General features: G+C 30.2%; 2 protein-coding genes across 2 annotated transcripts; one reads left to right on the top strand and one right to left on the bottom strand.

Moving 5' to 3' along the window:
• The first annotated feature begins 1,293 nt into the window (after positions 1-1,293).
• On the top strand, positions 1,294-9,165 carry LOC123301560 (dyslexia-associated protein KIAA0319-like protein). The gene is made up of 5 exons (XM_044884362.1): positions 1,294-1,750; positions 2,523-4,357; positions 4,674-4,977; positions 5,044-5,217; positions 5,521-9,165. The coding sequence occupies exons 1-5, from the start codon at positions 1,309-1,311 to the stop codon at positions 5,676-5,678; spliced, it is 2,913 nt and encodes a 970-aa protein (XP_044740297.1). The 5' UTR covers positions 1,294-1,308; the 3' UTR covers positions 5,679-9,165.
• On the bottom strand, positions 8,289-11,705 carry LOC123300340 (zinc finger protein 354C-like). The gene is made up of 6 exons (XM_044882903.1): positions 11,621-11,705; positions 11,438-11,548; positions 11,255-11,365; positions 11,061-11,167; positions 10,211-10,403; positions 8,289-8,311 (listed from the first exon to the last, which is right to left on the bottom strand). Exons 1-6 carry the CDS (start codon positions 11,703-11,705, stop codon positions 8,289-8,291), a joined length of 630 nt encoding a protein of 209 aa, XP_044738838.1.
• Between the last annotated feature and the right edge of the window lie 4,785 nt (positions 11,706-16,490).

Genomic DNA, 16,490 nt, shown 5'->3' with positions numbered 1-16,490 from the left:
CGAATACTGAGTAACGGGTACGGCATTTAGTACCGAGTACTGAAACGTTACTCACGAATTTATCTTCAAAGATGTTCGCTCGCTTTTTTGACGCATGGTTTCTTATGAATTAAGATGTAACTTCATGATGGCGCTTGACGCAGGCTTTGAGTTATGCTCAGCGTCAAATTGTAAAAAAGTTTTAATTAAATTCTGAATACGAACGAGCATGACGTTTACTCACCAAAGCTCGTGCTTCAGGTCCAACACCTCGCGTTATGATGAAATCATCGAAATTAGAATGGGCACTAAACGATTTAAATGCTGCATTGAATTTATTGGACGAAGCATCGAAAGTATTTCCAGATTTTGCGAAATTATGGATGATGAAAGGACAAATTGAGGAGCAAAAAGGGGAAATTGCACAAGCATGGGATACATATTCGGTTGGAATTAAAAAATGTCCCAGTTCAGTTCCTTTATGGTGTTTGCTGTCCCGATTAGAAGAACGTCGTGAAATGCTTACAAAAGCTCGTTCGGTTTTGGAACGTGCACGTTTAAAGAAACCAAAGAATGATAAATTACGGTTAGTAGCTGTACGAGTAGAAACTTACACGTTTTAAGCGAGCTTTGAAGTTTGTAAGCTCTCATGAACATCTTAAATACATTATGTAACGTATTACGTTAAATTGACGTATCGTTCATTTGAGTATTTGACAGTATAAAATGACATCTAGCACTCATTCAGACTAAGCGATCAACATTTTGCTCCGTTGTATTGGTCGTATTAATGGTGGGAAACGCTAATATTTTCTCACTCTTTTCGGTAATGACGAATTTCGATTCGATTCATGTAACCTCGGCATAATAGTATGAGTCATCCGTTAATTGTGTCAAGGTTAAAATATGCACAGACGTAATTATGGTAAATAATAACATATGAATCAACCTTTAATATTGAACTTGGCGTTAGATGTTATGTCAAATATTTGTCAAATTGCACAATTTTTGATAAGAAAATTCGTAAAGATGGTGTAATAAAATAAATCTAAACAATTAGAATTAAGATTTAGTGATTAATAAAACAATTTATTTATTTTAAGCAACGTCAGCATATGTGTTTTAAAAAAATTTTCCCAGTATTATAAAATGTAGTGTGAGCCCCTATCGCTGATAACACAAAAAAACACCTGCTAATTTTACACCAAAGTGTGGGTTGATTGCATACACCAGCCCTAATTTTTTAATCAGTATTTCCTGTTTTTATTTTAAATGTTCCTGTGTGGTTTTTTTTAGCTTTTAATTAGTTGATAATTAGCCATTAAAAAAATGAGTGTACTCGTAAAAAGTGTTGTTTTCTTAATTTTAATTTATGTACCATTCGGTACAAATTCCTATTTTCGTGGTAATAATCCGTACGAGACAACTCCATCCGGATTATGTCCGTATATGTATCCAAAACAATTTACAGGATATGCTCCGCGCGGTAATCAATCAGCGGGGATTTTTACCCATATTGATTATGAACATTCGCTGGAAGGATGTTTAAAAACATGTTGTCGAAATATTAAAACATGTAATGTGATTTTTATGCATAATACAACGTGTTATCATGTTCAATGTTCTAGTGATGAATTGTGTTTACCATTATCGAAGCCTAGTCTGGATCAACAATCCGTGTTAGTTTTAGTTCGACCTGTGTCTGATGTTACTTGGACTGAATATATTGAGAATGATCCACAAATATCGAGCCATTTGGATGATTTACAAGGTATTTTATTCTTATTCTTAATGTCTACTTAAGTTGGTTACATATGGAAAACTTTTTTATTTTTATTATAAGGTTTACGAAAAGAGTTATGCTTAATAAGAATCTCTACTTTCGAAAATTTTAATGTTCAGCGACTCACTCTTGACGTCAAATGTACAAGGTATCCTGTAGGCAATGCAATTTTCCGGGGCCCCTAAGCGATGTGAAAATCAGACGGCGTTTTTTTTTTTTTAGTTTTCATAAATCACCTTGACGACTCTTCTCCTAAAAATTTGCCTTTTCCTTCAGCCTTCATAAATCAACTTGGCGCCCTTTATATAAAAATTATTCCTTCAAATTTGTCTTTTTCTCTCTTGGCCTTTCCCCGGAGCCTCTAGTCGATGTGGGCCCCCCTTGGCAGTCGCCTAATCTGAATAATGGTTAATCCGTCACTGGCTAGATGGTTAAAAATCGTTATGTAGATTGGATCAGTGAAGGATTAACCAGTAGAGGAGGGTTAGGAAAATATCTAGGAGCCACGGGAAACTGGGAAAGATAAAAAAGACGGCAAGTTGATTTACGAAGGCTAAAGAAAAAGGGAGAAAAGGCATGTGGTCTGATTTTTACATTGTTTAGGGGCCTAGACATGTGTTCTTACCGCTCTTTTATAAACGATGAATAAATATTGTATGTTTTCAAAAACTGGAAATCCCATTTCAATAAAAAGCATTTTTTAGTAAGAAATATATAATTTGAGATAAGAAAATATTAAAATAAAAAATTTTGATTTTAGGGACAGATCATTATGATGTGGGTGACGTCCAATATTCCAATGATGACATGGCCGCCGATGAAAGTGGCTACGAAAACATTCCCTTACCAATTAGTGCAAAAAAAGAATGTGTCACAACAATGAATTGTCGCGAAAACGAAGAATGCGTTTTAGATCCTAAAAATATTAACACAAAAATATGTATTTGTATGCCCGGTTTCTTTATGAACACAACCGGAAATTGTCAACGTGAAAATGAGGCAATTCATGAGATTTCCACCTCAAAACCAGCTAAAAAACAATTAATTGTATCGGCATTATCGAAAGAAGTTCGTTTACCAGAAAGTGAGACAACATTGTCAGCATTTATAGCACCTACCAGTGATCAACCGTACACTTACGAGTGGAAATTGTTAACACGCCCGAAAAATTCCGAAGGAACAATGATTTTAGATAAAAATGGAGCTACCATACGGTTAACACATTTAACTGAAGGACTTTATACATTCCGGGTTACTGTCTCAAATGCGGATTCATTCGGGGAAACTTTAGCAAATGTTACAGTTTTACCTCCAAAACGTATTAATAAACCTCCAATTGTTAAAATTACTCCTCTAACACAAATTGTGAGATTGCCAACAACCGGAGCAGTTTTGGATGGCTCTGGAAGTTCTGACGATGATGGTATTAAATCATGGCATTGGGAGTTACATCGCGGTCCGCTGGAATATAGCCCACATTTACCGGACACCGCCATGTTACAACTGACCGATTTAAAAATCCCTGGGAATTATACATTTAAATTAACTGTGACGGATACAGATGGGGCAACAAATTCAACAACAGCGAATATTACTGTTATGAAATTAACAGATTATCCACCGATCGCGAATGCAGGACAAGATGCAATTATTTATTTACCAAATAACGAGCTAACTTTAAACGGAAATTTAAGTACGGATGATCATGAAATTACTTCATGGGAATGGACAAAAGGACCTAGTGATGCAAATAAAGCTGTTGATATGCAAAATACACGATCACCATATTTAAAACTATCCCATCTGGAGGAGGGCTATTATACGTTTGTACTCCGAGTGACTGATTCAGCGGGACAAAGTAATTCCGCAGAAGTACATGTATTTGTAAAGCAAGCATCTCACAAACCCCCAGAAGCTCATGCTGGTGTTAATCAAACAATTAACTTACCTCAGACGTGGACAATTTTGGATGGAAGTAGTAGCAGTGAACATATTTTACAATATCATTGGGAGTCACTTTCAGGACCATCGAATGTTTTTATCCAGAATGCAAATGCTTCGAAAACAAATGTTACTAATTTGACACGGGGTCAATATGTGTTTCGTTTAACTGTCACAGATGATAGCGGGAATGCTGCAACCGATTTAGTTGTTGTTAATGTGACACAAGTGAAAAACGAACGTCCAAAAGCTAATGCTGGAGGTGATCGTACAATCGAGCTACCACAAACGTTAGTGATTCTAAATGGTTCTGGGTCTCATGACGATGTTGGAATTGCCGTATGGCAATGGACTAGAGATGATATTTCGTTAGCTATTGGAAATATTTTAGGAAATTCTGATCGGACGGCGGAATTAATGTTAGGTGATTTGGAACCCGGTCGTTATGTGTTCCGTTTAAAGGTATTCGATGAGGATGGTTTATCGGATGAAGATACCGCATCTGTTATGGTTAAACCTGATCCGATGTTGGTGAATGAGGTGGAATTAACGCTTGGTGCACAGGCACGGACTCTTACACAATCTCAAATTAAAGGTGTGATGCAGGAATTGGGCTTGTTAGTACGCGATGAAGCTACATTAACTGTTCGAATGGTAAATATTAACTAGTTTAATATAACTGTTGTTTTTGCAATTTCGATGTACCTCCAGGTCCCTCTTTTCTACTGGACACGCTGGGCACTTATCTATTCAAATCCATTCAGTAGTTTTTGCGTGAAATCGTAATAAACAAACAAACTAAATGACTAATTTTCGACTTTATTTTGGGCGCCAAATTCTAGCTGTTAAATGAAATTTTCCAAAAAAAAACAAGGGACCCACGATCATTATGTGCCCAGCGTTTCGAAAAAATTAAAGACGGCCCTAGATAATCCTTTGCAACAAATATTTATTAATTTATTAATATTAGATTCGAACCGAACAACCTGGAGGCAGAGCCGTAGTCTCCTTAACCGCTCATCAAGCAAATGGATCCCCTACTGCTGAAAATAAAGTTTTGACCGCAATTGAGTTAGAACGTTTATTAAAAGATAAATTATACCGTGATAGCAGTTTACTACGATTATCTGTCGCATCACTACGTACAACAATTTGTCAAAATAATTGTTCGTCGCACGGTGTATGCGATGAACATACACGACGCTGTCTTTGTGAAGCATTTTGGATGCAAAATTTATTTGAGAAATATTTTGGACGTGGTGAAGCTGATTGTGGTAAATATTCAAGATTTAATGTTCTTGTGTTGAAATAAAAATAATTTTCGTAATTTCTCTTTGTAGAATGGAGTGTTTTGTATGTCGTAGTCGGTTTATGTAGTGCTGGTTTATGCGTTACTGGTTTTATTTGGGGTATAGCATTCTTATGTAGTCGAGCTTGTCAACAACGGCGTGTACGCACTTCGAATCAACGACCACCAAAATATGCGTTACTTGAAGACGATGATCAGTCAAATTGTAAGTGTATAAAACGAAACAATAGGGAATATTTAATGACTGAACATTTCAACTAAACCATTATTTTAGTAATTAAGATCTTTTTAATTACTTAAAATTAATTAGTAAAAGTACAAATTCAGTGAGGGCATTTAAAAATTTCTAAAACGGAAATTCAAATTTTTATACGGACATGACATCATAGTACGGGCTTGTCAAATTTGTTGACATACTGTATGATATTAATTACTTACATTTTTATTGATTCTATTTGATTAGCCTACTGATTAGCAGTGATAAAAATAAATTTGTGATTTGTATTAGTTTCAGGTCAAAAAATGGTGATATCCGAATCAGATACAGACTCTGATGTATTATTTGAATCACGTAGTAAAAATGGTCGAAAAGAATTAGTTGGTAATGGTTTTTATCAAAATGGTGGTAATCGTTTAAATAAATTAGGACGTCGAATAAAAACATAGGGGTCAACTATTCTATAAATAAATTACTGCCAACCTAAGAGAGACAACCGAACACATACATCCACATTGTAGACTTGGAGACACTGACTGATAAAATTTCAAACTTCATTAATTGTGGCGATCTCTTATAGGTCGAATTACATAATTATTGAAAAGCAAAATGATGGCCGTTTGAAGTGTAATCGAACGACGATTAAAATAATGTGTTATAGACGTTATTTTGTTGACTAAATATACCGCCTTTGCGGTAATATAGCAGCTGTTTGTTGTGAGATGATGCTGATATGTTGCCCACTGTAACCTTTCGTACTACAAACCTGGACAACTCTCAACATGGTGAAGAAAAATTGTCGTATATTGAGCAAGAAGAATCTATTTGTTATTCTAGGTCCATAAACTTCCACACTAGATATATCTCCGTAAATAACGCCTGTAACAAATACTTTTAATCGTTCTGCGATTACGCCCCAACGACTAGTACTGTGAACGTTATTTTCCTTTTCACTAATTACGTAATTAATTCTGTTGGTGGGTCGCTAGACTTGAAACAAATGGTTTGAAATTTAAAGTCAGTGTCGCCAAGTTTATTGATATAAATATATATAACGTGCCTAAAAAAAAAAAGATAAAATAATATTTAAAATTTGCTTAAGCCTTTTTTTGAAGTCTTGTTCTCACGACGAATCTATTCTTAAGTTTTTCAAACGTTGTCACTCCTGTGATGAAATGTCTACCAAATGTTACTCAAGGTCTGCCAAAGCTATGGGTCGTGAGAATTAGGTGTCGTATTTATATTTTTTAATTTTTTTATTCAGTATTTATATAAAGGGCCATATCTTGATTTAAAGTTGGCCATAAATGTTCATAATTTTTATCACTGGTTTTGGAGCTTAAGTTTTGTTAAATCTGTAACAATATACTCCTGTCGAGGGAATAGGGAACAAAAATATTGAACTTGTATGGCCCGCTAAAAAAAATCATACCGGTTGCATTTAAAAATATTGTGATTTTATTTTATGTATTATGATCCATTTATTTCCTATTTAAAACGGAAGATTTTAATTTAAGAACGGATGTTCTGTTTCTGTTTCGTATCATAATTGATTTTTGAATATTTTATTTAATTGTCTACTTGTCTGAATATCCGAATATTTCTCTGGAATTTAAGATTGCCGCGTAATTAAAAATTTTCCAGGAATCTTGAAAGAAAAGATCCCGGATATGAAAATTTTCGTAGAAATAAAGAGTATGATTTTTAAAAATTTGACAATATCGGCCTACTTCTTGAATAAATAGTTTATGATGTCCAAAAAATAATTGATATAGGCGAAATATTTAAAAATTAAAGAACGGGGTGTGGTCATTATCAAACTTTTTAGAATTGGCCAATTACGTGCATGACGTGCTGAAAAATTTTCATTATTATTGGGAGTAAATTTGTACACCAGAGGCCAAATACTTGAATGGTGAAATTTCAATATTAGGTAAAAATTCATATTTTGATAACATGATAAATTGCAGTATATAAACAAAACTCGCTGTTCTCGTAAAGGGATCTTCTCACTTGTCTCCCGAGGCAGTTGCTGTTCTTGACAGAAGTTAAAAGGGTAGCTTAGGCGGTGATTTTTTAGGAGGTGGTGATGAAGCTTATCGAATAACATCATTAGTTTGAAGAAATTTCTAACCAAATGGACCGCATCTCTCTAGCATGTATAGAAGAAAAAGGATAGTTTTGGGGAATATTTTACCCATCTTTCGAAGGATTGAGAAGAAAAAATTTACGTTTTACAGATGATCCTGTTATTTTGAACCTGTTCCACGTCGAAGGGAAAAAACCCGGACTGTCTAACATGAACAGAAATGAAAAGGGCAGATGCTTTTCCCATTTTCAGGGGATTGCGATGTGGGTAATGAAAGTTATCGACGTATTTTATTAATTTAACTTTATTTAGAGTCGATTGGTCAAAATTCCATCTCTCTAGCATGTATACAACTAAAAAATAAAACATCTTTCTAGCATGACTAGAAGTGCCTTTTAGCTGCCATCATGGAAGGAATACTCACCTACGTAAATAAAGTATCGTCTTCAATTTTCTTATCTCCCAACTCGATTATTTAAATTAGAAAAACTTAAATTTAAGCTTTTAATTTTAAGGAATGTTAGCAAATAAATTATAAGGGTCCCGCGAAATGGCGCGTAATTTAAATTGAACGAAAGCAAATCAATTGATGGACACTTCTAATTTTTCGGATCTTTTACATGTAAAAATTGTTAAATCCAAAAAAAAAGGAATATTGTTGAACAAAAAAAAAAGTACACAACTTTGTAAATATTATTTATTAGGAACATTAATTTGAACTGGTTTTGAAATTGTTCCCTAAAGAAAATTTGATATAAAAGAAAAGGCACAAACTGTGAAATGACAGTACTTGGTCAGGAGACGGAGAAGAGAAAACGGAGTACTGTCTCTTTTTTAGTCATAAAGAAATCTAGTCTTTGTTGTAATTTGTACTTAAGTGAATAAAAGAAGTTTGTAAGTATTTTTTAAATGAAATATTTTTCAAATTCGCTCTGTTGAGTTTCAATAGAAAATTTCTAATATGCTGCTTCTAAAGCAGTTTCACTTCTAATTCTAAAAAAATTAATTTTTTTTATTAAGGTTGTTATGAAAGTGGAAGTTAGAAAGAAGACTACATAGTAGAAAGAAGGCTTCTTTCTACCATCCATAGAACGAAGTATCTACTGCCAATTATTATAGATTCTATATTTAATTATTTCGAAGAGATTTTGATGATTAAAAATATCTTTTGAATAAAGTCTGACAACACTGAAATGTTTATGTTGACATTTTACGATGGTTCATATTTTCGAAATCGAAGAACAGGAATGACTTCATATTTTGGCTAGGCTTTCCTCATTATATAAATAATTGATTGTCAATGTTTGGAAAGTTTGTCATTAAATAGCATTTTCTTCATAACAACCTTAGGAAAATGTCAGTAAGAGTATCGTCTTCATTGGACGCTCCACAATGCGAATTTTTGTCCGATATTTTTATTTTCAAAATTCACAATAAGTCTAATTAACGATAGCTGTAAACAAGTAAGTTTAAAAAAGATAAGAAATTATCTACAATAAAAGTTATTACAATTTTTGGCATGATTACGGAGATAGACATAGACCGTTACGGTTTTTCTCCAAATGGCGGCACTTCCGTCCTCTAAATTTGTAAGGATTTTGAGCATTTATTCAGTAAGTAATACCAAAGAATACATAATACAGATTAATCTGTATTCTTTGGTGATACTGAATCTATTTATCTATTTTTTTTAAACAACTCCTGTAATTTAGTGCAAGAAAAAATTCTCTATTATTTGTAGTATGAATCAATTGTCATTCGGGTGTTCACTTTCCATGAAAATATTGTATATCTACACGGCTAACGGCAATAAAATCTTGGAAATTTGAATTTAAAAATATCGCCACACAAAAAAAGGTTTTTAATTTTTGTATTCTGTTAATTTTAATTATATTTATTAAAAATAAATTCCAAAATATAGCTTTTATTATAGTAAAAAATCATTTAAATTATTTAATTAGTCATTCTTTTCAGAAAAAGTGTCAGTGAGTGTCCCGTAATAACATTTTTTGTATGCGCGTTAATCACTTGAAAATTTTTTAAGCTATCAGGATGATATTTTTTTATTTTATTTTTGTGATTATCTCGAACAGGTCCTGTCTTGTATGTATATAAAAAATTTTTTTATGGAAATTCGAGAAAAATCAAAAAACTTATTAGATCATGGATTGCTACTGAAGAGGATTGCCAAAGCAATCGAAACCGGTCTAGCTAATTAATAATTTTATAATCTAGCTAAATATTTTTATTGTGGGTCCTGAAGGGGATATATTTTAACAGAATGCGTAGGTCATGGATGATTTTTATTAAGATTGGTCTAGGAATTCAAAAATAAGGACTAGATTTTTATTCTACATCTTCAATTTATTTATATTGTTACATTTTTTTTAAATTATAAATTATCCATTATAAACAATGTTGCTTCGATATTTCTACATTTGTTGATAAGCTGACAAATAAAATGACTAGCCATCATCATGGAAGTTGATTTAGGGGTTCCCATCAATCGGTCTCCGTGGTTATTGACATTAATCTTCATTTTGATTGACATATTAGTTAAACTAGTAAAAAGGACTAATTTGCAACCAAAAATTGTGTCCTTGTGTGAAGATCCTTATCATTATTTCAATTTATATACAAATGCATTTTTATATCAAAATAAATTACTTCTTTTGAGATCTTGAACATCAAATAACAGCGATTTTATTTTATTTAGAAATTTGTTTCTGCTTTATATCGACTGTGAATACCCGATAAATGTTTTATTACAAATATCGGATCAAAATGGTTTTTCTCCACTATGAATTAGTTTATGTAAAACTAAATGATGTTGTTGAATAAATGTTTTATTACAAACATCACATGAAAATGGTTTCTCTCCGGTGTGAATACGTTTATGTGCAACTAAATTCGATGATGTAGTACATATTTTATTACAAACATCACATGAAAATGGTTTTTCTCCGCTATGAATTAGTTTATGTCTAACTAAAGTATGTCGATAAGTAAATCTTTTATTACAAACATCACATAAAAATCGTTTCTCTCCGGTATGAATTAGTTTATGTGTAACTAAATCACCTTGCTGTTTAAATGTTTTATTACAAACATCACATACAAATCGTTTTTTTCCACTATGAATTAGTTTATGTGCAACTAAAGTATGTCGATAAGTAAATCTTTTATTACAAACATCACATGAAAATGGTTTCTCTCCGCTGTGAATACGTTTATGTCTAACTAAATTACTTTGTTGAGTAAATGTTTTATTACAAATTTCACATGAAAATGGTTTCTCTCCACCATGAATGCGTTTATGTATAGCTAAATCACCTTTCTGTTTAAATGTTTTATTACAAACATCACATACAAATGGTTTCTCTCCGGTGTGAATTCGTTTATGTCTAACTAAACAACCTTTCTGAGTAAATGTTTTATTACAAACATCACATGAAAATGGTTTTTCTCCGGTGTGAATACGTTTATGTTCAACTAAATTATATTGATAAGAAAATGTTTTATTACAAACATCACATGAAAGTGGTTTCTCTCCAGTGTGAATACGTTTATGTTTAATTAAATTCGATAATGTAGTACATCTTTTATTACAAATATCACATACAAATGATTTTTCTTCTAAAACAGTTTCATCTTTAATAATTAGTTCAGTATGTAATTCTTGTTCAAGTTTAATATTTTCATAATTAATTGTGTACAATTGTTTATCATTTTCATCACTCACAGGTTCATGTTTTACACTCACAACACTATCACTATCATTGCTGCCTTCTTCTTTATTTGTAATGTGTCCTCCACCTTCCATTACAACATTTTCATCTAATATTTCATCTTTAATAATTAGTTCAGTATGTAATTCTTGTTCAAGTTTAATATTTTCATAATTAATTGTGTACAATTGTTTATCATTTTCATCACTCACAGGTTCATGTTTTACACTCACAACACTATCACTATCATTGCTGCCTGTCTCTTCATTTGTAATGTGTCCACCTTCCATTAAAATAGTTTCATCTTTAATAATTAGTTCTGTATGTAATTCTTTTTCAAGTTTAATATTTTCATAATTAATTGTGTACAATTGTTTATCATTTTCATCACTCACAGGTTCATGTTTTACACTCACAACACTATCACTATCATTGCTGCCTACCTCTTCATTTGTAATGTGTCCACCTTCCATTAAAATAGTTTCATCTTTAATAATTAGTTCTGTATGTAATTCTTTTTCAAGTTTAATATTTTCATAATTAATTGTGTACAATTGTTTATCATTTTCATCACTCACAAGTTCATGTTTTACACTCACAACACTATCACTATCATTGCTGCCTGCCTCTTCATTTGTAATGTGTCCTCCACCTTCCATTACAACATTTTCATCTAATATTTCATTTTTAATAATTAGTTCTGTATGTAATTCTTTTTCAACTTTAATATTTTCTCTATTGACAAAAAAATAATTGTCTGTATCAACAAATGAATTATTTGCCATTTTCTTTTAATATTTAATATTATTTCTATTAAAATTTATTTATCCAACTTTTAAGTATCAATTCACGCTGGTGAACAAATCCAGAACAAAGATGATGTAATAGTAATCTATGATATAGTGATATAGAGAGTATATCGGTTTAATGATTATAGTCTCTGAATATATCTATGATATATCATAGATATGTTATATATATCTATGATATATCATCGATATGTTATATATATCTATGATATATCATCGATATGTTATATATATCTATGATCTATCATCGATATGTTATATATATCTATGATCTTAGATTATATACTAATAATAATAATCTATTACTAGATATAAAAATTTAACGATAAAATTGTTGAAAGTTTAGAAAAAATGAAAACGTTATCCCGAAAAATAATTTTATACTCCATTAAGTAACCTTTATTATTCATTCATATTTATTTTAGTTGAAATATGTACAAATATATATGATAAAATATCGTTTTTTTTCAATTTTTATGATTTAATTATTATTTAATATTATCCCTACCTTTATATTTTATTCTTTACATCGAAATAAGGAATAAGTATGTTTAATAAAAAAGGTCATTAAAAGTAAAATGAATACTAAGTTTATTGAAAAAAGATAAGTACAAGGTTTATTATCAATTTTCGGGATAACGTTTTCATTTTTTCTAAATTAATTTAAACTAATAAAAATTGTTATATATTTTAAATTTTGTTTTATTTTTATTTATCCAATTTTTCATTTCAGAATAAAATTATTAACTAGTTAATTATTTAGTAAAGGTAAGTTTTAACATAATTTAATGTTAGTTAACAATCCAAATAGCTGTGTGGTTATAGCACTTGCTTGTGAAACAAAGGTACGGTGGTTCGGATTCGGTGGTGGGGATAACATTTTTATTTAGATTAAATGAATTTTTTCTGATTTTCAAAATTTACCACTCTTTTTATAGTTTAAATTATCTACATACCCCGCCCTCTTATTATAAATAACGTCAGTCATGCATATGTCATAAATCACTATTCTTTCAGGGGGTAGAAGTTTAAATTATCATAAATACATCCCACTCTTTAAAATCATGATCTATGATAATTTAAATTCCCACCCCCTGACAGGAGAGTTACTTATGACATAAGTACGAAAGTGGAACTAGAAAATTTTAAATTTGTAACGATTTTTATTTATTTATATTAATTTAGAAAAAATGAAAACGTTATCCGGAAAATTGATTTTATACTTTATAAAAATACCATCTTTATTCATTCATATTTATTTTTTAGGTGAAATATGTACAAATAAATATATATAATAAAATAACGTTTTTATCAATTTTTCTGGTTTAATTATTAATATTCAATATTATACCTACCTTTATCTTTTATCCTTTACATCGATTTCAGGAATATCAAACAGAACCTACATTTTTAACAAAATATTACTACAATTATTCATTTATAGGTAAGTTTATTGGAAGAAGATAAGTAAACAGAAATACGGAATGGATAAGTTAAAAATAGGTGAGTAAAAGGTATGTATATTACATTATTGATAATCATAATATGTCAAAGTTGGAATAGTGGGTAGATCACTCGCCTTGGGTTATAGAGTCCATCGGTTCGTATCCAGCATTGGCCCGATTAATTTTTGATTAGTTAAGTAATTATTATGCCGGAGAAATCAATTTTACTAACATAATTAATTTTTTTGTTTTTATTAAATTTTGTTTTATTTTTCAAATTTTCTATCCTACTTTTTCTTTCTTAATAATTTAATTTTTTTTTTAATTTCCACTCACCAAAAAAGTTAACAGACCAATAAAAAACTTTCTGATTTTCGAAGTTAAAACAATTACTTACCTGTCAGGCAATTCCTTCCTGTTCATCATGTTCTCCTAGTAAAAATGTGAAAAAAATCAATCATTTTTTCCTCCATTCAATCAAATTGAAACTTTTTCATAAAAAAAGTACGAAAAAATCTTCAATTTTTTCAACATTTGTACTAGGAGAACATAAGTGGGAATTAGTAGTTCCTGATAGGGAGAAAAGGCAAGTAAGTGTTTTCACCCCGAAAGTCTAAAATTTTATTTTGACAGAAAGTTATTGGTCTGTCCCGAAGTCATACTCACCAAACACGGGGGTGCAGACCACTAACTTTCTGACTTACGAGGTGACAACAATTACCTTTCTATCAGGTACTACTAATTCCGTCCGTCCATGATGTTCTCCTAGTAGAAATGTGAAAAAAAATTGAAGTTTTTGAACGAAAAAACACTAATTTTTTCATCATTTGTACTAGGCAAACATGTTGTGGCGGAAATTTGAAAAAAAAATGAAAATAAAAATCAGAATTTGCTTAAAAGAAAAATTCATTTATTTAGTCCCACCAGAATACGAACCAGCGTACCTTGGTTTCAAATGCAACTGCTATATCCACACATCTACCTGGTCTATATATAAACACATAATTAACTTAATACTTACCTTTAGTAAATAATTAATTAATTGATAATTTTGTACCCATGATTCATAGGCGAGTGCTATATCCACACAGCTACCTGGCTTATTGATACCCATATAATTAACTTAATACTTACCTTCATCAATAATTAATTAGTTAATAATTTTGTTCTGAAAGGAAAACTGGTATAGAAAAAAAACAAACAAAATTTAAAATATATAACGTTTTTATTTATTTATATTAATTATTATAATAATATAATATAATATATTGTTTTGAATAGAAACTTTTAAAATTTTTTAACTTAAAATAAATCGAGGAAAAATGTTAGTTTAAGTAATTACCGACAGTACTACCATCGAAATTAATAGTTAGTTCAACAGGTTTACTATAGATGACATTACAGTCGAAATTAATAGTTAGTTCAACAGTATTACTATAGATGGCATTACAGTCGAAATTAATAGTTAGTTCAACAGTATTACTATAGATGGCATTACAGTCGAAATTAATAGTTAGTTCAACAGTATTACTATAGATGGCATTACAGTCGAAATTAATAGTTAGTTCAACGAGTTTGTCATAGATCGCAACACCGTCTAAATTAATAGTTTTTTTTGAAATTTCTATTTTTGACTGAAATATTTTTTAAAATTTATACTTTATTTTTTTATGTTTTTCTGTAACAAATTCTGTTCAAATTTTAGTCGAAAAGCTACTATTTGTATTTTAGAATTATGAAATAATAGTAATTTAAATTTTAAACTATAAAATGAATGAAAAATTTTGAACATCAGGAAAAATTCATTTACTTTAAAAGTAAAAATGTTATACGCCACCGGGATACGAGCCCGGGTACCTTAATTTCGTAGGCTTGTCCTAAACCCACACAGCCACCTGACTTGTTAATAATCATACAATTAACTAAATACTTACCTTTACTAAATAATTAATTAGTTAATAATTTTGTTCTGAAAGAAAAGATGGTATAGAAAAAAATAAAAATTCTATTATTATTATTATTAAATCTTAGAGGAAAAAGTTATGAACTTACCTTTTACTTACCTTAAATTGTAAGATCGTAACTTTAAATTGTAGAATTTACCATTTTCTTGAAATTGCATTGTGAAAAGAAGAGTTATTGGAAATAGAGCGGTAGAGCATCCTCGGAAAGTCCATGAATAATGAAGTACAGATTGAAATAACGAATATTTCATGTATTTTAATATTTTATTCATAATTACTTAAAATCTAAACATTATTTTTTCATTTTTTATTTCTTTTTAGTTACAATTAGTATAATAATAATAATAGGATGTACAGTCGAAACAAAATATTTGTTACTCAATTTTCTGTTTATAATAAATAACTATCAATAGTTTTTGTTTGTTTTTTTTTTTTTTTTTTTAATAATAATGTAGCTCATTTTTTTTGCTCATCTTTTTCTTTGAATACAAAGCTACCACAATGAATTAGTGTATAAAAGCACTGCTTATTTTTACGTTAGAGGAGCAGTAGCGACTTTTTTTTTTGTTGTTTTTACATAAAAGTTAATTGGACAAGATTGTGAGAGGAAAACTGTCAACAAAAAACTAAAATCATAACCTATAAATAATTTGTTTACTAACAACATATTCAAAAATATTTCTCATTCAAATAGGCATAAATATACTTATCTCAAAAAACACTTTATCAATCATGAACACGTATAATTTCAAAATGGCAGTAATAGGTTCCAAAAAAAAAGGAAAAAATTCCAAATTCTTTAAGAAAAAATGAAATTTTTTCATCTCTTTTTCTTTAATTGTTAATTCAGTTCATCAATAATAGTTAATAATGCAATTATTTTCATTTGTTAAACAATGACATTCGAACTCATTTCACTTATGTTAATGACTTTTGTTTTTTTTGTTTTGATGACAGCCAATCTTGTCCAAAATGAAGACTACGTTAAGTGTTTACATCACATACAAATCAAAATTAATATCTTTTCCAATTTTCCCATTAACAGTATAAACAAAATACCTAAAAATATTGATGCTATCAACAAAATTTTGATGTGGGTGTTCATAAAATCATCTAATTAGTCCATTTTAGGTTGTCTGTCCGTCTGTCTGTCACTCAAAACGAAAAAAAATATCAAGCTAAAATTTTTATAGCGTACTCAGGAGGTCGAGTTCGTTAATGAAGAC

Source organism: Chrysoperla carnea, chromosome 5 (genome assembly GCF_905475395.1).
Source record: "Chrysoperla carnea chromosome 5, inChrCarn1.1, whole genome shotgun sequence".
In the NCBI taxonomy this organism is placed as follows: domain Eukaryota; kingdom Metazoa; phylum Arthropoda; class Insecta; order Neuroptera; family Chrysopidae; genus Chrysoperla; species Chrysoperla carnea.
This window is presented reverse-complemented; position numbering and strand designations above follow the sequence as displayed.

Coding starts and splice junctions, on each gene's coding strand:
- LOC123301560 (XM_044884362.1), top strand. CDS start 1,309: ATGAGTGTACTCGTAAAAAGTGTTGTTTTCTTAATTTTAATTTATGTA. Junction 4,358..4,673: donor CTACATTAACTGTTCGAATG/GTAAATATTAAC, acceptor TATTAATATTAG/ATTCGAACCGAACAACCTGG. Junction 4,978..5,043: donor ACGTGGTGAAGCTGATTGTG/GTAAATATTCAA, acceptor TTCTCTTTGTAG/AATGGAGTGTTTTGTATGTC.
- LOC123300340 (XM_044882903.1), bottom strand. CDS start 11,705: ATGGAAGGTGGAGGACACATTACAAATGAAGAGGCAGGCAGCAATGAT. Junction 11,366..11,437: donor TGTAAAACATGAACCTGTGA/GTGATGAAAATG, acceptor AATTACATACAG/AACTAATTATTAAAGATGAA. Junction 8,312..10,210: donor GAATTTAGTTGCACATAAAC/GTATTCACACCG, acceptor TAATTTTTTTAG/AATTAGAAGTGAAACTGCTT.